We start from the raw sequence: 25,477 nt of genomic DNA on the forward strand, positions 1-25,477 counted from the left end.
TTCAGATTACCGTTTTATGTGTGCGTGTGTGTGCGCGCGCGCGCGCGCATTTTCTGATTTTTCTTATTTTGTGCCAAGGAAAATGGTCGATCAAAGGGATTACTATGGGCATAGGGCAGGCCCAAAAACACAGAGAAAGAAAGAATATCACCATCTAATAACTACAGACATAAGACTCACGCTTGTCATAGGTTATTTCAGATTTTCGATACTAGAAGGAAATATTGAGCACAGAATAGTTAGAAGCGTGATGTAAGGAGAACTATAAGAGAACAACACATTATCAGTTTTTGCAGCAACAAACAATGTAATGACTCGTGGGAAAATAATTATTTCTTGAAAGAGTAGGCATACGTTGGCAATGACTTGCGATACATAAGAATGCTGGCAACTTGGATAGGTTTTGTAAAGATCAAGGTCATCTGTCCTTTTAGCCTGGTTTATAACACGTAAATACCATTCAACGACTTCGTTATATCATTTACTCGCTACCTCTGCCCAAATATTTTGCTTTCTTCTTTGACATGACATTGCATGATGACTATTGCGACATGCACAAGCATATATATATCATGCCATGATTGTAACACTCATCAATTTTGATGTGGGCAATGCACTTGTTTGAAGATGACCTCAATGAAATTACAAGCCTCTGTCCGTCTTCTCACCTGACTACTGATGCTAAGCTTTGAAAGCTTCGGAAGTAAACTTTAGGACCCCTGCGGCATGCCCAACATCTGCAGATCAGAACTTGGAAGCAGTCAGAGCTCAAGACTATATACAAAGAGCTTCAAGCCTTCAAATAATTCATGAGAAATACCTCTTCTAATGCCAGGATCAAAGCATTTTGTTCCTTTAGAAATGATTTGCCACTCCAGACAAAGAATCTCTGCCAATCTTTATGTTGCAAGGTGTACGAAATCTGCTCGCTTCTTGGCTGACATTCGAAAGATACCCACCAGTTGAAGCTCAGAAGCTGCTTTACAAAACCTTGCCCTTTTAACCACAGGTTAAGGTCCCAACGTATGACCTTATTTGATGAAGAAATCAAAATGCACATCAGATTTTATGAAGTGGAAAGGATACTGCACAGATGCTTTGTCTATGTCTCTCCGATGCAACTCCTTTTGGTTCTTCCTCCTTTTCCCATTACTAGGATCGCCGTGACTACCTAACACAGTCTCAAATTGTTGGTACAGATTGTACCAACTGATTTCATCACCATGTTTTTGTGCCAAGCAAAATCTGCAAATCAGATAGGCTCATTCTTTAAAAATCCCAATAACAGCTAGTGCCAACTCCATGGCATTGTCAATCTTAATGTAGTCTAAGCTGATGACAGTGATTTCATGCAAATCTCTCAAATATGATAGCTTTGCCAATCTTAACAAAAGATAATGAGCAACCCGTGAAAATGGATACCTAGTTCAAGGTAACTGCAAAATGTTTCACCCCTGAAACATTTCACCCTTAGAAACATTGCATTTCACTCCATAACATTTCACCTTTGGGGAAGTCCCAAGCAAACCACCACCAAGTGAAACAGTTGAATAATACATATGAGAGTTTTCTTTGTAAACAATCAGTTCCATTTTACACATTTATACCACGCAAATCCTTTCAATGCAACAACGCACACAAGATCAGTTACAACAGTATCCTATACACAGTGTGTGTGAAAACTCTCAAAAACACAGGAAAAGATGATCTTTTTCCATTTAAAAATCATGTTTCAATCAGCCGATTCACTCTAGGCATTTCACATTTCAGTGAAATGTTTCAGTTCTTTCAGGCATTTCATGTTTCAGTGCCAGCAATACACCTTACGACATGGGGAGAAGATAAAGCAGAATCCAGAAGGAAATTGTGAGAGACAGAGGTTTCTAGCATTCCAAATCTGTGGAACCAGTAAATAGGCACTCACTGAGCAAGATGGAGGCCTACAAAGCTGGATAGTAGATGCCACCAGATATCTACATATTACCAGTTTGTCCCTCCAAGGAAATTATTTCCTCAACCAAACCTTATCATTTCTTAAATTACACTCTACTGTACAACCAGGGTAAAGCATCTCCCACATAAAATCGGATCTCATTCTCAGAGAAGCATGTCCTTCACTGGATTCACACCAAACCTAACTTTACTTACATGGGCCACAAGCATGATTTAAAATGAAAGGATACAACTTACAGAATAGAGCTGTCGTTCATGGAATCTGATATGGTTGATCGGCAGCATTCACAGTGCAATATTGCACCTGCATCTTGAATGTGTCTTTGAATGATCTTTCGAGGTTCAACTAATAATGCCTGCCCCCTTGCCCCCAACCAAAAAAGAAAGAGAACAGGGAAAAAGTGAGATGTCACACCCAGAAAACTGCTTTCAACAGAGCTTGAAACATCCGATGAATGCAATCAGTGTAACCATTAATGGGATATGACATCAAACAGATACTGAAAGAAATAGAAAAGGAACCCATTCATACCTGCCTTACTACTGTCACACTTTCAAAGATCACGATTTCATGGAAAGGGAGGGATTCCAAATTGATTTTATGCACCCTTGAACACCATCGTCAGAAAAGGGGTTAACAGCAAGAACACAACAACTTCATCATCACTTTTCACTGGAACTGGTTCACTGATTTCCATCTCATTACAAGGATAAAGATTATTGTTTATGTTCCCCATCGAAACCTTGGACTGCAATAACTGGTATCGCTTTCTTTCACATGTGGAGAGAAATTACAAATAAAGTTGCTAGTGATGTACATTCATACAACTAAGGTGCAATAACACCTTATGGCACCTTCAACCCTTACCTCAATAATTCTTGAAGCAGATCAGCAGCCATTTTACAATGTGCTTTTGGGCACAATCTCTTTGTTAAGGCTGAATTTTGCTCTGTTGTAGACCTGGAAAAAGAAAACTACATATGTGAGCTTTAGTTCTAACAGCTATTTCAAAGTGAACCAAACTGCGATACATGTCATGGACACATGATACAGTAATATCACCATCATATACAGAACCTAGACATTCATACAATGTTTGTTGTATACTCTCATCCTGAATAACATCTTTCCTGGCTAAAAATAATCAACTTGCTACTAATGATCACATAATTGGGCACGTGCTGGCCAAACAAGTGCTTCAGGCATAAATCTGGCCATCTGCAAAAGGAGATGGACAAGCATATAACAAAATATTTCACCATCTTGAATCACATATTACTAATAGTCGAATATGTATATGGTACATTTTTTACCATATCAAATGGACCAAGTACTTTTTAAAGAAAGAGAAATGGAGCTAATAAAATTTGACCATGTGATGGTTCTGATTTCATACATATACATATATATACAGACATACATACATACATGTATACATTCATACATACACACACATGCATGCACACACACACACACACACCCTCTGTTCTTCAATGACAGCTACTTTTCCTGAGGAGGGAATATGGACAACATCTAATGTTGTAGTTGCAGAATAAGAAGTCAGAAGCTACAAATAGATACCAAAAAGAGTGATATTATTTTTAGGAATTCACTATTTGGAGCACACTCTCTCCAGGAATAGTGTGAGGATAAATGATGATGATCAGCTTGGCCTGAAAAACCATATATTCAGGTTCCTTGGTGTATGTTACACAACTTGTTAGATGTTTTCATTTATTGCAGTGCCACTGTATGAATTGACAAAAAGGATGTCTAACTCTCAAGATTGCAAGCAGCAAGAAAGGGAGTTGGTAAGTGCTACATGAATCAATCATAAAAAACATTTTTGGTTACTTTGAAAACCTTGTTTTAGTTTAAACTCATGATCTCTCGCAGAGACATCTAAGATAGGTCTATTCTAAATCTTCCAGTTGGAGAAACTTTGGAGCGGAATCCACTAAAGCTACATTTGTCAAGGGTTAAGAACCCATGGAAGATCCCCACATTGATCCCCCTTGAATTTCAATTTCCCCCTGAAGTAAAATACAACATACAAAGAACCATGTAAAGAGTAGCTAAGTATATCAGAAATACAATGGTTGTGTAAACAATCAATCAGGTGAGCTATAATGCCAGATCATCTCAGGGGCTATATGAAGAAATGTGTCAGAGTCCTTGGTCCACGAGAAGGCATCTTTCTTTCTCATCCTTTCAGACCACCCTGCATTCTCTCCCATCTCCCATAAAGCATATGGATAATCTCTGTCCAAATCCTTCAAAATAAGCTCTAGAGTGGAGACATCCTGTGGGTCTATAGCATGGCTGCACCTCGCAGTCCAAATGTGCCAAGCAATAATAGTAGTAATCAGCTCCCATCTATGGCAGTGTCCCTGAGTCCACCAATCCTGCAAGTCGTTTGGAATGGCAATCCTGCTTAGAGTGGCCCCACTGAAAAACCCACATATCCACATGTTGGGTGCCCAAGCTACAACTCCCCAAGTCACAACTATCGTCTTTGTTGTGCCATGGAAGACCATGTTGAGGGCTCTCCTCCATACCTCCTAGGCTCTGTGACACTTTCAGAGGTAGCGCTGTTATGTCTCCTCAAATTCACCATATCCCACACATGCCACTAGGTCTCTACCATATCCAAGCCATGTACCAACTGCTATGCTCCTATGAGCTAAAAGGCATAGGAAGAGGGATATCTTCCTAGGCCTAAAGCTATCATCTAGCCTCCTCCAAAAGTCTGATATGAAGTGATCTAAGATGCCATGTCTATGCTAATAAGGAGTGACTACAAGTAGTTATGCTTCGATCCTGCTCATCTAAATCCTCCTCCACAGCCTATTAGTTTACCCAAAGATGGCCACATCCAGATCTCATATTCTCTGAAGGGGCCTCCTCTGATAAGGCCAATGTCTCCATCCATCTAATAGCTAGATGGTTAGGTTACGATCGATCATAGCTGCCAAGAATTGGAAACAGGGAACAAGGAATGAGAACAGGGGATGGCATAAGAATGGGAAGGGCCTATTTTGGGAATGGGGAGGGAATGAGACATTAAAAATAGTGCAAATTAGAAAATTGTCAAAATTCTAGCATAAATACTTCACAACTATTCATAAATACTCTAAAAGCATCACTTTAAATACCATACTGTACTAGTAAAACCAAAATGCACATTGCACCATATATTACCACTTGATGTTGCACAATGAGTACATATTATTAAAAAAGAATTTATATAAAGTAAGATTTAAGCTATAGATGCAAGCAAAGCTTGTAGTGCTTTTGAAAAAACGACCAAGGCCACTACAAATGTCAGTAGTAAGGCCCAAGGCTTAATAGAGTTTCATGTGACAGGGAAAGAAATGAAATGATTTATTGACATCTACAAAAAGGCAAAAATAACCTATGAGACCATATTTTACAACAGTTTGTAGAATGATAGAAGTGTTTGGAAATAAACAATACAACACAAGAAATCTAAGTCCACATGTTGGTAACTGAGAAATCTCATTGGTAGTGCCATAAGTGTAAAGTGGACCTGGAAGGGCCATGCAAGTACACATCATAGCAAAAAATTCCTCAACCCATGAGTATCAAGGAACACAAGCAAAAAAGATCCTCTCTCTAAGGTAGAATAAAATGATTTAAAAGTGCCTTTCTTTTGACCCCCTACCAACCTCTTCCCTACTAGCTCATTCCCTATAAAAGCAATGGGATTGGAATGTTCTAAGTAGGAAACGGTTGGGAACACAAGCTAGAGTGTTCCCCTATCTTGGAATGCATTTCCCATTCCGTACAATCAAGGAACAACATTCCCCTGTTCCAAGCCAATATTCCCTCCATTCCATGTTGCTATGTGATCAATGTACTACTTCCTCTCATAGTGTGCTTCTACTCTAATCCTCTTTTAGCATATGAGCTCTACGTGGTCTAAATCCTCTTGCTAGAGATAGCCAATCTTCTCCATCATAAAAGTGAATAGCTTATCTCTACTAGTCACAGTGACCACAAGGACCATGTGCCCTCTATTGGATCGATGCTCAACCACACGTGCACAATCACACTAAATATTGAACAATGGAGAGAGAGAGAGAGAGAGAGAGAGAGAGAGAGAGAGAGAGAGAAGATTTTTCCATTCATTCCTCTGTTTCAAGGGCTGTTCGCACACTTGGACAACCCCAGATGCCTTTGTTTTTGATTCCGCATTTGGGGTGCAAATGCACCTCACCTAGTTGAAAGGTCTTCTACATTGGCAACTTGACCTTATTTGGCACAATGATCTCCTTTCCATGGAGGACTTGGTCCCTTGGCATACGGCAATATTTGCTGCTTCTTTGGTGTGACTTTCATACTCTTTTAGTTATCTGATATTCTGTAAAGCGAGTTTATGCACAATGGCCTAGAGCCATCTTGCGTATTGCAAACATGTAATCTTGTACTTTTTTCGTAATTAATGTAATTACCTATTACGAGAGAGAGAGAGAGAGATGAACCCTCCCTCCCTGCCTGCACGCCTGACCCTGGTACTTCATTCTTGACTTGCGCATTGCCAACATGAGGGCCTGTGAGCCTATTGAGCTCCTTGCCTAACCCTTTCACACAGCCTGCATCCTGCGCTGTTCTGCCCTGGCCTCCTATGCATAGGGTTGAGGCAGAGAGAGAGAGAGAGAGAGAGAGAGCCCCTCCTGTGTTGCATGACCTGTCTTGTGTGAAGACCTGCACTGTAGCACGACCTGCCCTATTTTATACTGCATGACCTACCTGGTACGCTGCCTCCATTGTATTGTGTGACTTGCCTTGTGTTGTGACATGCCCTGCATGTACAAATATATATATATATATGTATATATATATGTATATATATATAGAGAGAGAGAGAGACTGGCCCTGTCCTGTGCGCTCCCTGTTCGGTGCAAGCTATTGTGTTCCAATAGGTTGGAGAGGTTCTACAACAAACAACAACTAAGTAGCTCAGTTTTGCGCCATGTCAGGGCTGATCACGGCCTTCATAGACCAAGCTGTGGATGCCTTGGGGCTTGACTCGAATGATGAAGAGCGGGAAGAAATGGTTCCTTGTACGGAGATGGTTGCCCCTTGTTTCGAGGTTCAAGCCGATTCTAATGTGCAACCCCCATTAAACGCAACAAACATGTCTCCAATGTGGTGATGGAATGCAATGAGAACACCCTTGAAGATGTAATGGCGCATTCTCAAGCCCCTCCACAATCTGAGCATGGTGGTTGTTCTTATGCATAGGTGACTTCCGTTGTTGAGGAGTTCTAGGAATTGGACTGGGAACATCTCTTGGAATGTGCCAATACACTATTGGGTGAATATCTTCAACACAACCAGGAATCCTTTGCAAAGTAGGACAAAGAGGAAGTTTTGGAAGCTACCATGAATATCAAGACTGTGGTACGCTCTTTTTCAACCTTCTATGAAAGAGGGGTCATCTTTTTTTCATCAGCAAGATTCCTATGCTCTCTTGGATCTGCCAATGGTTAAACTCCATCTTGCAAGAAGACTCAAATCTTTATTAGCCCACAAGGCTTCTATGAGATACTGCCCAAATAAACAAGCGCTCAAGATGATCTTCTGGCCATAGTTCCACTGTTCTTTGATAAATGCATAGTGCATGGAGTGGCATCGAGACCATCGGAAAACTTCTAGTAGTTGCTTCAACAAGAATGCCCGGTATGGGTTGAAGTTGAATGCTGCCCCACAGTCTATGGCCCTTGCGCAATGGGAGCAATTGGTATGGTTTTGGTTCCCCCTAGCTTATGGGCTGCCTATGCAACCACATGTGCATGCTGTGGGATACCCCAAACAAAAGGCTAACTAGTTGCACTTGAATTGTCCTGGAATACCTTTGTTGCACTATCGTTTGAAGTGGGAAACCTTTACAACACATTTTTTTTCTTGTGGACAATTGGGGTACTTTATGGATGAATGCCCAAAGAAGACCATTGTTGTGGATGGGGATTTTGCTTCAATAGTCCATGATGCTCCTATGGATGATGGCCCTCCAGCAAATGAGGCCTTGGCAAGGACCGTTGTGGATAAAGGAAAACAACCGATGCAGCTTTTGCATTCCCCTAACCAGGATCAGGTTGATGTCCGTGCCAAAAGAGGTAAAAAGTTTAATGTGAGTTTCGTAGCAATCTTGCTTAACACTTCACAATACCCCTTATGCACCTATGTGCTCATCATTCGTAGGACCCTTCTACACAGCTTTCTTTTGATCCCCATGGTAAAGAGATCACCCATTGGGATTGTTGATACCCAAGGGAGGCTCCAAAAAAAGGAAATGCTCACCATGGTAAAGATCACCCCTTGGGTATCGACTTATACCCAAGGGAGGCTCTAAAAAAAGGAAATGATCACTCCACCTCCAAAGTGGAGCGTAGAAACTTAAAACTTATTTGCACAGTTGGCTGACTTTCTGGATGAGGGTACTCTTGATATCTCAGCAGCAAAAGTGCAGCTGGAGGCAAAGTTAGCCTTGACATTGAAATCCTTTTGTCATGACATGTAAGGCTCCCCACTTGAAATATGCATGGGATTTGTTCACATAGAAAGCAACATGATATGTGCCGCATTCTATATGATAACCAATGGGATGTGTTATGTTTTCTTAAGCATAAAAGTCATGGTGAAGCTAGCAAAATCTTGTGTCAAACAATGACTAACATAAGAAGGCTAGGCTTTGTTACCATGTCAAAAAATGACAAAGAGGCCAGACAAACAATAGGGTTTGCAGGGAGAAATACAAAGTGTGTATGGCAAACACTGAGAGAGAAGAGAAACTAAGAAATGCAAGAAGAACATGGTGATGATGCATTCAGTCATGCTATGACAAGAAAAGATGATACAACACAGCCGAAGCTCAAAAGATAACTACATTGTCTTGTCTAAACCAAGTGGCACCACCTCTGGGAATCTACACAATGAAGAGAGCAAAATGCAATCCTTTGGGCAATGGGCTATCAAAGTAATCACTGGAAGGTGAAGGACAATTGTCACGGGAGCGAATCACAGTCCTTTGATTGATAACCAACTGTCAAGGGAGCGAACCGCTGTCCTTTCATCTAGGGAGTAGCTTGGGCAGCAAAATGCAAATCCCAAATGTGAGTGAGCTATCAAACGCAAGGAGAGATCAGCCCAGATGCTAATAACTAATGTCAAAGATGGTCACCAGCATGAAAGAAGCCTTGCAGACACTCAAACACAGAAAAGTGATAACGCATGGAGAAAGAGGAGTTGATGCCAGGGTGTTGGTGCTGTTGCTAGGGTGTGTGAAGCCCTCCAAACTGTCTAATGCAGGTGCCAAAGTAACGCCAGATGTGATGCCTACTGGTGGACATGCTCTTAGGATGCAAAATGCAAAAGGAACATGTCTCCAAGGTGTGGGTGTTGTTGCTAGGGTGTGTGAATCCCTCCAAAATGCCGAATGCAGATGCTAGGGTGATGCCAGATGTGAAACAGGTCACACAAAAAGAACCTATCCCCAAGTGTAGACGTGATGATGCCAAGCAGGAGACGGTGGAAAAAGGTCACGAACTACAATGTCCTCTCGTAGGGTGTGGGCGGCAGTGATATGAGGAGAGAAGAGTGTCGGAATTACCGAAGAAGAGGGGTGAAGAATGACTGAGGTGTTGTGGGGTGGTGTAGAATGAATGAAGTGACTGCTTATTTATAGGCATAAGCTATTTGGGGTGGCACATCATTGTATGGGCACCCACCGAAAAAATGGCCAAAAATGTGCACACCGGCGCTTTTTGGGGCTATCAGTGCGAAACCCAAAGTGAAGTGTGTAAACTAAAGAAGTGGTTTCTCAACAACCTCCTCATGCCCAAAAAGGGATGAGGAAAGAGGAGCAAAGAGAGATATGAAGAACATGCAGAGGATCATGGGGATCTAAGAGTTCCACCTAAAACATAACCTATAGTAAGAAACAATAAATGGGATAAACTGTAGAACCCAACTCCACCTCGAGAGAGAAGCCACTAGCTCCATAACTCCATGCTAGAAAAAATTTGAAGGCCTTGTCACCAAGTCGCAACTGAACCTCCAAGGCCCTGATCTAGGCAGTACCTGAAGATCCTAGGTATCAATAAGAGAAATGACTTCTTGAAGACACCCATCCCCAAAGAGTAAATGGTGGGTGACGACCTTCATGATGAGCTAGTGCTCCCTTTGAGGGTAGAGATGCAAGGGCCCCCTCTAAAGCTGAAGAAGTAGAAGCCCCCTTAGAGGGCAAAGAGAGTACATCCCCCTCTACAAGAGATCATCAATCTAAAAACTCATGGATCATGGACTCTGAAGCATCTAATGGCGAAGCAAGTGCTGCCGATCGTGTCGAAGAAGATATTTGGGGTGTTGAAGATGTTAAAGAACTCCCAAGGGTGGCCTCTCAAACTTGAGTAGTTGAGGGTGGGGAAAGGGGAGGCTCAAGCTAAGCCAAAGATGGGGCACAGTTATTGTCTCTCAATGGAGCGGACTACAAACCAAAAGTAATAGAAGGTGTCGAACAGCCACTATCTCACGAAGGAGCGAACTACCAAGGGGACAATATCCAATAATCACTGTCTCTTGGGGAGGCGAATTGCAAAAGGTTGTCAAGGTGGCATTCCTAAAACCCTAGAAGAAGTAGAAGCAACATTTGTAGCGCATTGCGGTAGTCATGAGGAGGCTGGGATACCAGTCAATCCTCCTATGGGTCGAAAGGGCTTAGTGCGCATTATGCGATCGGAGATGGAAGCTCTCAGCTGAGAGTACATAGTAGACCGTAGAGAAAGTGAGAGCGAAGACACAACAGGATACACGATGCAATTCCCAAGTGTATAAGTGAAAGTACAAAGTATAACCCTTAAAACTTAGGGTTGTTAAGATGTTCACACCCAAAAGATGTAAAGTATAGTAAGTGACTGAACTGTGTGATATAAACACGCAAAATAGAAAATAATGTAGCTAGGAAAAAAAAACCTCTCGTTAGGAGAGTAAAAAGTGTCCTAGTGTCCTACTCCGGATCACCGATCAGCATGCAAGGATTATCCACCAAAGGAGATCAAATTTAAAGCATTGTGGAATGCTTCAAATTTGTTGCAAGAAAGAGCTTTGGTGAAGATGTCTACCACATTGCTGGTGGTAGGACAATAGACAAGGTTGATATCTCCTCTTGCATGTAGCCTCTCTCTGACAAAGTGATAGTGGATCTCTATGTGTTTCGTGCCTCCATAAAACACTAGGTTCCGTGCCACTACAATGGCACTTTGACTATCAATAAACAAATGAGTCGGCTCCATGACAGATACATCAATATCAGCCAACAAACGTCTCAACCATACACATTCAACTGTAGTAGCGAAAGCTGCCTTGTATTTAGCTTCACAAGACAATGTGGCAATAGTGGATTGTTTCTTGCTAACCCAAGAGATGCAAGAGGAGCCAAGAAAAAAAAAGCTTCCACTTGTAGAATGATGTAAATCAAAATCACCACCCCAATCTAAATCACTATAAGCATGTAATTGCAATGGTCCTCCCTTGGCATAAAGCAGTCCAAGAGTCCTAATACACTACAAGTAATGAAAAACATGCTTCACAGCTTGCCAATGTGGCATGGGTGGGTTGTGCATATATCTCCTTAGGGCTGAAACTGCAAATTGAATATCTAGCCTTGTGTTGCATAAATAAATGAGACATCCAATTGCTAGAGTATAAGTATGAATGTCAAACAGATCACTCGCATCATAGTAAGGATCCCCCCTATTTTTCTTGAATGCTGAAATCTTATCAACATGTGTCCTTGTGTGCAGAAGATCATCTACATAAAGACTAATGACCAGCAAGGATCCCCCCTCTTTGCATACGTAAAGAGTAGACTCTAATGGCCTCTAAATAAACCCTTGGGTATGTAAAAAGGCATCAACTTTTGTATACCAAGCTCGTCGAGCTTGCTTCAAATCATGCAAAGCCTTTTTTAGATTGCATACCAAGTATTTGGATCCCTTAAGTGCAAAACCAATGGGTTGTTGTACATACACTTCTTTCTAAAGTTTCCCATGTAAAAATGGTAGTCATACGAGATGTAGGAGCAAATGTCAAGTTACCATAATGGGCAGCCAATGCAACCACACACAAAATGGTAGTCATAGGGGATGTAGGAGCAAATGTCTCCTCATAATCAATGCCCTTCTTTTGTGTGTAGCCTTTTGCCACAAGCCCAGCTTTGTACTTATCAATGGATCCATCCGATTTTCTTTTCAGCTTATAGACCCATTTAGTACCAATGGCTTTCTTTCCAACAAGCAATGTCACTAGATCCCATGTTTGATTCTTCATGATAGAGTTAAATTCAACTTGCATTGCTTCCATCCATTGCACACTCTGTTGTGCATTGTCAAAACAATCAGGCTCCTCATCATTAAGCGTGTGTACTACCATAACAAACTCCATAATATTAGCATGATCATGCAAACGTGCTTGTCTTCTAATACGACCAGCAATAGGAGCATCCAAATGACAATCTTGCCTAGTCTACAAGGACCATCTAGGCATGTGCCTAGCTCCCTGATTGTGTACAAGCTCCTATTGAATCTCAAATTCAGCATCTTGCTGAATATTCAGATCAGCTATAGACTGAATTTCTGCATTGCTCAATGGAGTAGTTGGTTGAACATTTTGTTCATTTACCGAAACTCTAGTTGTATCACCAAAAGAAATGGATAGTAGCCCTTCAAACACACCATTTGCAGCCTGATATGTATCAAAACCAGCAAGGGATGATTCTGATTTTTCATAAAAAATCACATCTCTACTAATAGACTTTCTTGGAAACAGGGTCATATAGTCTGTATCCTTTGCTCTCATTGCACTACCCTACAAAAATGCATTCGACAGCCTTGTTGTCCAACTTCTGTCTTGGGAATATGAGCATATACAAGACACCCAAAAGTACGAAAGTGGCCAACTAAAGGTGTCCGACTGTTCCAAGCCTCAAAAGGCATAACATTTTTTAATGCCTTGGTAGAGCACCTATTCAAAATGTGACAAGCACACATAACTGCTTCCATCCAAAAGCTATGTGGTAAATTCTTAGCTTTCAGCATACATCTGGCCGTCTCCATGAGTGACCGATTCTTGCTCTCTACAATCTTATTCAGCTGTGGAGTATATACAAAAGTATACTGATGGGCGATACCATTCTCCTTTAAAAAATAATTCTGCAAGAAAGGCATGTATCCCCCCCCCCCGCCGATCCAAATGTAGTCTTAATCCTATATCCATATTGATTTTCAACAAGTGCAACAAAAGCAAAAAATGCATCATACACCTCTGACCTTTTCACCAATGAGTCGACCCAACAAAAATGAGTAAAGTCATCAATGAAGGTGATGAAATAATAACATCCACCAAATGATTTTGTCTCCATAGGTCCACATAGATCTAGATGCACAATTTGTAACCTAATTGTTGCCTTAAAAGCAAAATTACAAGGAAAAGAGAATCACTACATTTTTCCCAAAATGCATTCCTCACAAATATGCTCAAGAGGTCTCTCCAAGAGAGGTAAGCCATCTAGAATCTGAGTACGTTGCATAAGCATCAAACCGCCATAGTTAAGTATGCCCCATTCGACTGTGCCATAACTCTCTGCTTGTGACATAGCACGTGTAAGAGTAGATGCCAAATAGACTGACTAATCAATCGAATAAGCATCTAACTCATAGAGTCCATGACATAATGTGTCACTCAATACCAAAGTCAAGAATTCCCTATCCTCGACTATACATTTGTTATCATCAAATGTGACGTGCATACCACACTTTCCTAAAGAAGAAATAAACAACAAATTTTTATTTATCCCTAGCACATATAATGCATCCTTTAAACGGAGAGTAAAACTATCAATGGGTTTCAAAACAATATCCCTAACACCTCTGATAGGGTAAGATGCATTGTTGACATATTGCATAGATTTGCCAACAAGAGCTGTAATAATAGAGGAAAACAAATCCCTAAAGGGATGTAATGTGCTTAGAAGCATCATTGTCAAAGAAACAAATGCTAGCATCCTCAATAGAGCTAAATGCTCTATCAGCCCAAGAAAAATCATAACTGCAAGTGTTAAAACAGTAGTCACGGTCTACAACAAAAGATGCGGACTCTATAGTAGTAAAAGGTGCATAAAAAACAGACATCCTTGACTCCTCCTCCTTGGCAATGCGCTTCTTACATTTTGTGATGTAGTGTGACCTGACTTCTTACAATAATGGCACTTGCCCTTCTTGGCTTGCATGCCCCCTGCTTCTTGTTGCTTTGTGAAGTACCTGAACTTCCAGAACTCTATGGAGCATTTTTAGACTGGCTGCCCTTGCCCTTTTGTCTTGCCATAAAATCCTGTTCAAAGGCTACAACATCCACCCCACTGTTTTTTCTTGTTTGCTCTTCTTGTAGGATGAAACTAACCAACTAAAGAAAGGTAAGTAACTCATGGTGAGATTTAAGGTAGTGTGAAAAGCCAAATAAGAGGGTGGCAAGGAATTCAAAGTAGTAGAGATCATCTACGCATTAGAAAAATACTCATCTACATTCATTAACTGCTCACGCAAGTCCTAAATTTTGTTAAGATGATCCTCTATGGCATCATCTTCACATTCTCAAGCTCCTTTTCAAGAAAGAGATGCGTGTCTCATTTTTTTCAGCAAACGTTTGCTCAGGTGTGAACCATGCTTCTCGTGAAGAAGCAACAAACCGTATCTGTGGGATAATGGACCCCTAAATAGCCAATGAAATTAGTGACAATGCTTGAGAATCCCCTGTGTCCCAAGCCTTTTGTGCAGTTGATCTTTGGGGAAGTGGCTGAGCTGAAGCTGGTCTTTGACCATGTCCTCCTTTGGAAGGTGTTGTAAGAGCCACAACTCCAGGATGAACTTGTTCACCACTAACAAAATCCCAAAGATTTTTTGCAATCTGTACATTCTTCATCATAAAGGACCATAGATAATAGTTATTGCCATCCAATCCATCCTCTTTGGATACATAAGTGAATACATCACTCTGTCCTTGATTGGCTGATAGATGCCACTATTTCAAAGAACACAAAAGCAAGAACCAAAGCTGGAACAACCTGAAAATCTGTAAATTTCCAAAAATTACAGCATACATGAAGCTATAATTTGCAAAACACAGTCGCACTTGATCACAACTGTCCAATGTACATGGTGTCCAATGGTCAACAGCATAACAAATGCAAAAGCCCCAAAATTTTGCTGTCCAAAATGCACAATTTCAGTCTATTTCAGATTGAATCTTCAATACATGTGCCTTTTGTCCTCTACATAGTCAAAAGCCCCAAATCTTTTGACCCGCTTCCCAAGAAATTTCTGCAATGTGTGCACCCAAAAGCACATACAAGAGTAGAGATGCACTCCTTGAGCAAAAGCCCCAATCTGTAGTTCAGATTTTTGAATAAATAAATAAATAAATGTCTCCTCTTACCTTCTATGTTGGCGGCCTGGCGGGACAAGAGGATGCTGACGTTGTCAAGCATTTTCATGATAGCTTGATCTATCTCACATAAGTTGGAAACTACATCTAGGTCAAGTGAAGCAAGCACAAACTAATATGCAAATTGAACAAAAGGAATCCGTAATTCTAAAGGCTTGATAGAGGATAGTGAAGGGTATGAGTTAGAGTTGGCATGGTTACAGCCCAGAACCGGGGGTAGGTGGCGCTGGGCATAGGATAAGAGGCTGTTGTAGCCTGGCTGGACGGCGGTGCTCGTGCTGCTGAAGTAGGAGGTTGCCAGTGCCACAAGTGGACTTGGAGGGGGATGCAACTAGACCAGGCGGATGGAGCTGGCGCTCGTGGCGTGAGCCATGACAGCTGATGGTGTGGCTGCAACTGGACTAGGAGCTACATGTGGGCGATCCAACAGGGTGGCAAACCTACACCTGGAAGAGCCTAGGATAGCCGCTAACAAGCCTTGAGTGGAAAGTTGAACCATACCGAGCCTGAGCTCTAATACAAAATGTGAAATCAAAGATGGAAGCTCTCAGCTGATAGTACATAGTAGATAGTACAGAGAGTGAAAGTGAAGACACAACACGATACACGATGCAATTTTCAAGCATGTAAGTGAAAGTACAAAGTACAACCCTTAGACCCTAGGGTTGTTTAGATGTGTTCACAACAAAAGGTATAAAGTACGGTAGGTGACCGAGCTGTGTGACATAAACATGCAAAATAGAAAATAATGTAACTCGTGTCCTCGTGTCCTAATACGGATCACTGACACTCCTCTATGAGTGTAGGCATGAGTCAAACCCAACACGCATCAAATGCATCTTATTGCCTTGAGCATAAAAGTCTAAAAGCCGTTGCAGAATAAACTCTCTGAGCCAGATGGGAGAGGAGGTACAACGAGTGCCAAGGAATAGACACATATACTCTGGGGGATAGGGAGTAAAGGTCCATATTCACAAGCATCAACGGGGATTCCGATGATGCTAGAGGAGCACCCAGTGATGCCAAAGAAGCACCTGGTGGTTTGTCCATCTACATGTGGACAAGTCATAGCACCGGAGTGTAAGCTTGTAAAGGGAGGGTGGGTGAATGGAAGAGGAAGACAAGGGTATCTCGGTCTCTTGTTTAATGCAGTGGAAATAAAGGGAAAAATCAATAAACGATGCCAAATCCCCAACTTGTCTTTGCCTTCTCTGATATAGAGGATCTTCATGGCTCAATGAGTGCTCTAGCTTTGATACCATGTCAAAAAATGACTAACAGAAAAAGGCCCTTATGACGTAGTTGACCAAACGAGCAGTAGTCCAACTCTCGATGACAGACAATCTGATCGTGAAACAATGGCACGAGTCCCCCGTTTCTCCTCCCAACCTCGCCTAGATAAGTGCTTGTTAACCCCAACACGAAGAAAGCAAAAGGAAATGGAAAAGACGCAGGGCAAAGGCAGAAAAAAGGTAGCTCGACTGAAGAAAGAAAATGAAAAAAGGCCAAAAGCGCAAGGGCAACCTTAAAAGTCCAAGGCAAATACAAAAGGGGAAAGGCGCATTTTTAAATAAAAAGGCGCACCCTGAAATCTTGTAAAAGAGTGCCAGGCGGTGAAAATTCCGGAAAGCTAAAACAGAAGGTAAAGACAAAGGCCAAGGCAAAGAGAAACGGAAGACAAAGGCGCACGAGGAAAAGCGCAAGTCCAACTATTGTAAAAGAGCGCAAGCGCATCATGGTTTAATTCAAGGAGCGCCGGGCTCTCACCCGTGCAATTTGTAAATGTAGACGGGCGGTGGAAAGGAAGCTAGGAAGATAGAAGGACAATGGGGAAAAGGGCCTAGGCTACGGCCGGCCATGTAAAAAAGGGGATGACCGCCCAAAAGGGATTTAGGGTTTTGTATATAAAGTTGAAAAGTGAATGAGAAGCTCATTCTTGTGTGTGGCCAAAAGTAGCTCTCCTCTTCTTCTTCTTCTTCTTCTTGCTTGCTTGAGCTTGTGCTTGAGAGAGGGAGTGTGAGAGTGTGAGGGACTGAGTGTGTGAGGGTGAGGGACCGAGGAGGAGAAGCTCTCCATCTTCTCCTCTCTTCTTCTCTTCTCTTCTCTTCTCCTCTTGCTCGCGGCAATGGAGCTTCGAGCGTGGAGCTTGAGGATGGAGCTTGCTTGAAGCTTGCACTTGGATCGTGGAGCTACCGGAGTGCGCGGAAGAGGAGGTAACTCGAATGGCACGGAGGTAAGCTCACTACACCCATAGATATGGATGGCGCGTCGGTTATGTGAGAGGTAGCCATTAGTGCTCAGCTTGGAACGCTCGAAACAATAAGCGGTCCGTGGGTCTTGGCGGTTGAGTGAAAGCTCCCACATTTTGGTTCCGTTGCCGGGACCAACGGATTCAAGCCTTGAGCGCTTGCGCGCTTCGAATCGAGCATCAAAGTAAGGGGTTTCCTCCGAACCGGTGCTTGAGGTAGATAGGTAGGAAGCGAGGGGGGTGAAGATGGTATTCGATCTCCTTGGCAAGTAGGTTTGTTGCTTTCTTGAGATTTATGTTGTGGAGTGAAGTAGTATAGGTATTTACTTTATGAATTGGGTGCATTAGGATAGGAAAAAACAAAGAAAAAGAAGAAAAAACAAGCAAACAGTAGGGTTTTCTGTTGCTGTATAACAGGCTAAAAAAGGGAAACAGGGGACCAGATTCAAGTTTCTGGGTGAGACAGGGATAGGGAACTAGCTGTAAGGTTCTACAGTGCCGAGAAAGGACCTTAAGAGGCCTAGGAGGCCAGGACAGACCTCAGTTCCTTGGTTTGCCTTGTGTGTGAGAGAGGGAGAAGCGCTACCCCGATTTCTAGGCGCCGGCGATTCGTGCTGCTCTAGGTGAGTCTGGTGTTATGCAACAAGTGCCCTAATCAGATCTACAAAGTCTGTGGTGATCCTGTGCAGCAGGCAGTCAGGAGGGGTCAAACGCGCGGGAATCGCGCCCGCCGCCGACGCAATCGGACCAACTCGCAGTGATCCGATTCCCAGAATCGGACCACCCGAGTTCTAGAGTCGGACCGTCGGAGTCCCAGAATCGGACTGACCGACTGAGAGTGAGTCGGACCAGTCTGGTCCGATTCCCAGAATCGGACTAGCCCGATCGGACGTGCACGTGGCACTCGGACCACTCAGATTTGGACCAACCCGTCGGACTCGGACACTCGGACCAACCCGTCAGATTTTGAGAATCAGACGCTCGGACCAACCTGTCCGACTCGGACACTCGGACCTCTCAAAATCGGACCAAGCGATCCGAGTCCCAGAATCGGACCAGCTTAGAATCGAACCTGCAAGAATCGGACCACCTTGTCCGATCCGATTCCCAGAATCGGACCACTTTGAAAATTAGACCACTTCTTGACCCGACTCCTAGAATTGGACGTGACCAAAATCGGACCATTGGTCCGATCGGACCAACCCAAAATCGGACGTCCGATTCTGATAATCGGACTCCTGAAAACCGGACATCTTAGAATCGGACCAAAAAACTGTCAAAATCGGACAGGTATCGAGAACACAAATTCTGACGCATCTAAACCCCGAAATTGACCCCAAAGACCTCGTAGAGCTAAAGGCACATCACAGATCCATCACTGGGCTGAAACTTAGAGCACGTACTTCAAAATTTGGCTATAAACGGTCCTCCAAATTGCATATGGCGTCTACCGTAATGGCTCCCTCCGCACCTCCCCCGAGTAGGTTGGAGAGAAAACGCGCGCAGTGATAGGTCTTCCAAATTGGACCCTGGTGAAGTAATGGCTCTACATCAGCATGGAGTCTCACTTGCAATAGAGCAACCAAAAGCCCATACCCAAACAGAGAGAAACAGAGACCCTAGAACATCAATGGGCCAATCTAGCCATCAAGGGCAAAAAGGCCACACCACGAGAACACAAAGACATTGTGTTCAAACCGTGTCTAGTCAGAGCAAAATACAACTTCAGCAAGCTACAAATGCGAAGGTGACTAGACGTGACACTCTTGACGAGAGATGTACCTTGAATAGCACTGCACTGACGATCCAAGACAACAGTGGAGAATCCACATCTGGTCGTGCAGTCGAGAACTCAAGGGCATCTGTCAGAAGGCTTAAATTTACAAGCCAGGACCCGGAAGATGAAGACATAGTACCACCTGCTTACCTTAGGGTTAAACTCACCGCGAAAAGAAAGCATACTATCGATGCTCTGATTGATGAAGGAGCAGATTTTAACATCTTGACCTATGAATCATGGACTCTACTAGGCCAACCAGAGCTCACACCGACTAGTGCAACTCTTGGCCCTTATGGGGGACACCCACAAGCACTCATAGGGAAGTGCAAAATCATTGCGACAATTGAAACGGAAAGCTTGCCTATCCTATTTCATGTTCCTTCAAAAAGTGCTAGCTGCAGGAAAGAAACCCTCCTAGGAAGACCCTTCAAAAGGGCGACCAAATGTGAGGCTGACTATGTAGCACAGAGGATACACCTGACACTACCGGGTGTGAGGATAGTCACAACCTTTAGCAAAGGTGACCTCATCGAACTTCGAGGGAAAGGCAAGGAAGGTGTTGACATAACAGCCAAGCCTGCTGACGAGAGCAAGGACTTGTTGGAAGAGTTAATACAAGCACAAGTCGAACAACGAGAACCAGTGAGTGAGGCCATGCCCAAATCAAGGAGGTCAAGAGATAATGCCAAGGACGGGCTTTGGACTTACAAATATCGTAGAATACCCCAAAAGAAGCCCAAGCCTTATAGACGCAGGCATCGATGGAGGATCAGCACAACGCCGCGATGGATATCCAAAGCGTTGCTACGTGCTCAAGGGTACTATGCAGGTAACCAATGGATTTGGGTACCAAAATCCCCTGCCAAATCGCCTCCATCAGCTGAAGGCCAGAGTGCATCAAAAGCAGTGAAGCACAGGAGAAAATCTAAGAGAAACTCTAGGTCTCGAGGCAACAAACCAGACATTATTGTTCGAAAGAAAGAGCCTCAGCCTAGCATGCTAAATAGACAGATGTCATATGTAGCCATTGAGCATGCACAAAGATCATCAGTGCCCAAAAAGCCTTTGCTTTCCCAAGGGGAGAACAAGCATCATAGGCACAACATTGCTCATGGCAAGGGTAAATGCTCAATAGGGCAAATGGCAAAATCATCTAATAGCCACGAACAAATCATTCAGCCAGTGCCAAGTCCACCCAAGAGTCCTAGATCTTCTACATCCTCTTTTTCCAAACGGACACAGGAAGCACAACAACGGTCGTCAATGGCGGCTGCTCACTCCCAATCTCTATCTCCATCGAGGCTTCCAAATATCCAAGAGGGGGGACATGACACTAGCCATAGCTCTCGGCCCAAGGATATGCCTGTGCGACCCAATGTGACCAGATCAACTCATGCCCGATCTACACAGACGAACGCTCAAAGGGCAATAGAGGATGCGACCACTTCCGATCGTCCTAAGGACCTGACACTGCAATCCACCAAGGGTAGCCAACCCACTAAACTAGCTGCTACTACTTCCAATCAGGGATCACAGCAGTCACAACCCTTGGCCATGACAATGCCCTATGTGGAACATGTCCTTAGTAGTTGACCTGTGGAGGAGGTGTCGCAACCAACTTCTTCGAAAACTCTAGCACTTTCAAAGTGCCTGAAGCCTAGGCTGGAGGAGTTAAACACAAGGGAGTTGGCTGAAGGGCTAGACTCCGAAAAGGGAGGTAGTTGTGCTCTCACAACCTGGAGAGGCTATTCAGCAGGCCACGGCCATGTCCCGTAAGGACACACTAGAGAAAGAGAATGCTGAGGCCCAACCAAGCACATCAACGGTTGACCTAGTCCAGGGTCCCGAGTCGTTGAGAGAGGCACCTTCATTGACCAAGAAAAAGAGGAGAAAACATCGAAAACAACAGCAGCAACAGGTGGTTGTGGACCCCAAGAGCATTGAGACCAAGAGCGAGGGAGAGCTGATGAATAAAGCATCGAGTCCATTCACCAATGAACCCACTGATGCCTCTCCTAATAGCGGTGAAACCTCAGACACATCTGTGTGCTCTGACAAACCAAAGCAACAGTTGCCATCAACAGTTGCTTGCAACACTCTATCCACTGACAATAGAACTCACATTGATCAATCAAGAGTGGATACAATGCTGGCACAACAGGGTGACAAATCTATACCAGTCACATCCGAGAAGAACCACGACGAAATAGCAGCAAAACCTCAGGAGAAACGTGAGAACCCCAAGAGCATAAGAAATCCTAGCGTTGACCAATCTTGCTCATCTAGGCCTGAGCCCCCGGCCATGCTAAAGCCTAAGGAAACTCTTAGAACTTTGCATGAGATAGCAACCAAGCAAGCCCTCGTTGAACATAGAAGTGTCGCAGAATGCTTAACTGAGTTGGAGGCTAAGCTCAAAGTGGTCGCGCGTGTCTACGTCCTTGCAGACATGGGCACGATCCCCAAGGAGCAGCTTGGAGATTACTTGACCTTTCCTCTATCATGGGAAGAACAAGAACATCTTAACGGGAACTACGACAGGCTCCTGCATGAACATATGCAACTCATCCCGGACGAGGAGGCTGACGAACTGCGCTTAACCGTCACCTTCAATGAAGTGCTCTGCTGACTGAATCTCGTAGACATAGAGCTACTAAAGCGACTCTCAGCAGGCCAAAGTCAATTTGACCAGCGTTGGTGCGAAAGCCGCGTTGTAATGGCCGAACTAGGGGCTCAGATCATGACAATCTCAGAAGAGCAATTGGCCAAATGGCGGTCTCAAAGAGACCCAACCTATGTGGCACCGACTTCCCTTCGAGTGCTGTCTGACATTCGGGGTACGGACTTATCTGGAACTAGGCTATAGGACCCTTTTATTGATAAGGTTCTCACTGAGGAGGAGTTACATATTGCCAGTAGACTCAGTCAAGGTTCCATGCTACTCGACGTGGCAAAATATCTATCAGTATTAAGTAAGCTGCCGCGAATACTGGATGCGTGTCCCACGCTCCGGTACAACCCCGAGTTCTACACTTGGTTCTTATCCTCGTGAAGTGACATGGATTCATAAATATGTATATAAATAAACATTGATTCTTGTGTCACCTTGTATAAATAATATCAACACACACAAGCAATGATAGTCAAGCGCAGGCAGAAGAGTAGAGTCGGACAGGCTAAGCTCCTCAAGTCCTCTTCTCATCACACATTTAAAAGCTGGGTGACCATTCCCACCTCCAAGTGAAGGGCATGCAACCCGCATTACCGCCATAGGAGGCCTTGACCAACAACACTGATGTTGTAGACAGGGTGCAATCCCTTTCTATACACCTTCCCGTTTTGGTCTACCCTTCCGAGGATGTGCCCTATCCCACTCCATGATAACCAGTCCACACAACTTAGCATGAGTCAATATCGGCTAATGGCTGGAGGCAAACCAAACATCATCATGGGGGCCATCCCTTTACAACGAAACATTGCATGCCTCACCCCTCCCCTTCTTGTCACAGGCGCTTGATAAACCACACTGAAATCCCTTCCATGCGAACAGTTCTATCCTGTATCAAGGTCTAACCCTTGGATTGCATCTTGCAGGCTTCCAGACGGAACACATGGAGAACCATGGACATCTGGCATGCAAAGACGCTCTTCGCAGAAGGCGGGAGCATGTGGCACGCGCCCCTCCACTGGAGCGCTATGTGCCCACCATCAAGAGGTATGCCAAGAAGCGAGGCCCTAAGCGACACTGCCCAGGGCGAAGGCCGAAGAATCCTCGAGTCAAGAAAGTCGAGACTCGAAACGCGCAACAGGTGGCAGCACTAGTGGCACGAACTCCCAGCTCCCGCTCGGCCCCTTGATGCTCAAAGGCAGAAAGGGCAGCTCGGGAAAGAGAAGAATTTAATGAATTATTTAAAGACATTCTGGAGATGGTAGCGGGCCGGGATTACACCATTCATGTCCCGGCCGACATGTTCCCTGCTCATCCCCACGGGAGCCCCACACCAGCAGAGCCCCAATCACCCGGCCACCCAGACTCGCCCCGCCTCGTACAAATCGAGTAGCCCATGATGCATAAAGGGCTCATCAAATGATAACTGGCCATAACTTTTTGTTTTTAAATGGTTAAGTGTTCCCGACTTGTTAAGTGTTGACATGTTCCCGACTTGTATGAACTTTTCATATCTGCGTTTAATATATTTTACACCTTTAGCAAAGAAAAAGCTAATCAAGCGCAGGTGATAAATGTCTAAGTCAACACCATAGAATTCAGATCAGTGATGTCTCCTTACATTGCACTGGCTTATTATAGTTGCGGCATATGCCATGCTTGTACTCTCATGAAGCGCCAAGTGGATACAGGATGGGACAGATCTTTGGGCGAAAGTGTTCAATACTCGATACCACGAGACCATCGACCCCCCAAGGAGCCGCGGCAAAGCCACCCTGCCGGAATCACGAATCACCCTTGCCAACCGCCCACATTGCATGGCCCAAAAAACATTCCTGGGCCACGCCCCCTTTTTGGGTCAAGCTCTATAGTTGGCTCACGGCAGTCGTTACCTCAATTGTACCCACATCGCATGTGCCGCAAGGAGGGTTGCAATATCTCAAGTGTATCTCCCCCTTTCGCCAACTGCTTCTCTAACAACGAGGCTAGGGCACCATCATCATTGCACTATTCATTTTCTAAGCCTTTGAAGCTTGACATTTTCCAACCCATTGAAAGGCTGATAGCCTCAACATATTGTAATGGTTGTACTCAAGCAAAAAAAAAAAAAAAAAAAAAAAAAAGGAAATGAATAGAAACATAAGAAGCACCCACGATCACAGCACAACACCTAGGGGTCCTCAAATTAAGTACGTCTGGTGACCTTGGTCGACCGGCTTCGTCCCTAGTCCCCTAGCCCCTTACAATCACCCACAATTGTTCAGGGCACATCAAGGGCAGGACATACCTGGGGAGCTTGTCTTGCCTAGGGCTAGACCTGTCACCCCGACCCACTTGCACAATGTGGGAGCTTTCACTCAACCGCCAAGACCCACGGACCGCTTATTGTTTCAAGCATTCCAAGCCGAGCACTAATGGCTACCTCTCACATAACCGACGCGCCATCCATATCTATGGATGTAGTGAGCTTACCTCCGTGCCGTTTGAGTTACCTCCTCTCCCGCGCATTCCGGTAGCTCCATGATCCAAGTGCAAGCTTCAAGCAAGCTCCATCCTCAAGCTCCACGCTCCAAGCTTCATTGCCGCAAGCAAGACAAGAGAAGAGAAGAGAAGAGAAGAAGAGAGGAGAAGATGGGGAGCTTCTCCTCCTCGGTCCCTCACCCTCACACACTCAGTCCCTCACACTCACACTCCCTCTCTCAAGCACAAGCTCAAGCAAGCAAGAACAAGAAGAAGAAGAAGAAGAGGAGAGCTACTTTTGGCCACACATAAGAATGAGCTTCTCATTCACTTTTCAACTTTATATACAAAACCCTAAATCCCTTTTGGGCGGTCATCCCCTTTTTTACATGGCCGGCCGTAGCCTAGGCCCTTTTCCCCATTGTCCTTCTATCTTCCTAGCTTCCTTTCCACCGCCCATCTACGTTTACAAATTGCACGGGTGAGAGCCCGGCGCTCCTTGAATTAAACCATGATGCGCTTGCGCTCTTTTACAATAGTTGGACTTGTGGTTTTCCTCGTGCACCTTTGTCTTCCGTTTCTCTTTGCCTTGGCCTTTGTCTTTACCTTCTGTTTTAGCTTTCCGGATTTTCCACCGCCTGGCACTCCTTTACAAGATTTCAGGGTGCGCCTTTTTATTTTAAAATGTGACTTTCCCCTTTTGTATTTGCCTTGGTCTTTTAAGGTTGCCCTTGCGCTTTTGGCCTTTTCTCCTTTTCTTTCTTCAGTCGGGCTACTTTTTTCCGCCTTTGCCCTGCGTCTTTTCCACTTCCTTTTGCTTTCTTCGTGTTGGGGTTAACAATGCTGGCA

General features: G+C 44.0%; 1 protein-coding gene across 1 annotated transcript in view; it reads right to left on the bottom strand.

Annotated features, from left to right (window-relative positions):
• Positions 1–308: 308 nt before the first annotated feature.
• ORC3 (origin recognition complex subunit 3) overlaps positions 309–25,477 on the bottom strand; it is a 138,292-nt gene continuing 113,123 nt past the window's right edge. Inside the window, exons 15-20 of the mRNA XM_087688507.1 lie at positions 2,822–2,914; positions 2,486–2,561; positions 2,191–2,309; positions 1,087–1,245; positions 821–996; positions 309–737 (exon numbers count right to left, since the gene is read on the bottom strand). Coding sequence (XP_087544633.1) covers positions 900–996; positions 1,087–1,245; positions 2,191–2,309; positions 2,486–2,561; positions 2,822–2,914 — 544 coding nt within the window. The 3' untranslated portion in view covers positions 309–737; positions 821–899. The remainder of the gene's footprint in view (positions 738–820; positions 997–1,086; positions 1,246–2,190; positions 2,310–2,485; positions 2,562–2,821; positions 2,915–25,477) is intronic.

The sequence above is a fragment of the Lygodium microphyllum genome, chromosome 11, assembly GCF_053477565.2.
Source record: "Lygodium microphyllum isolate KBCC chromosome 11, Lygodium_microphyllum_v1.1.10, whole genome shotgun sequence".
Taxonomy (NCBI): Eukaryota; Viridiplantae; Streptophyta; class Polypodiopsida; order Schizaeales; family Lygodiaceae; genus Lygodium; species Lygodium microphyllum.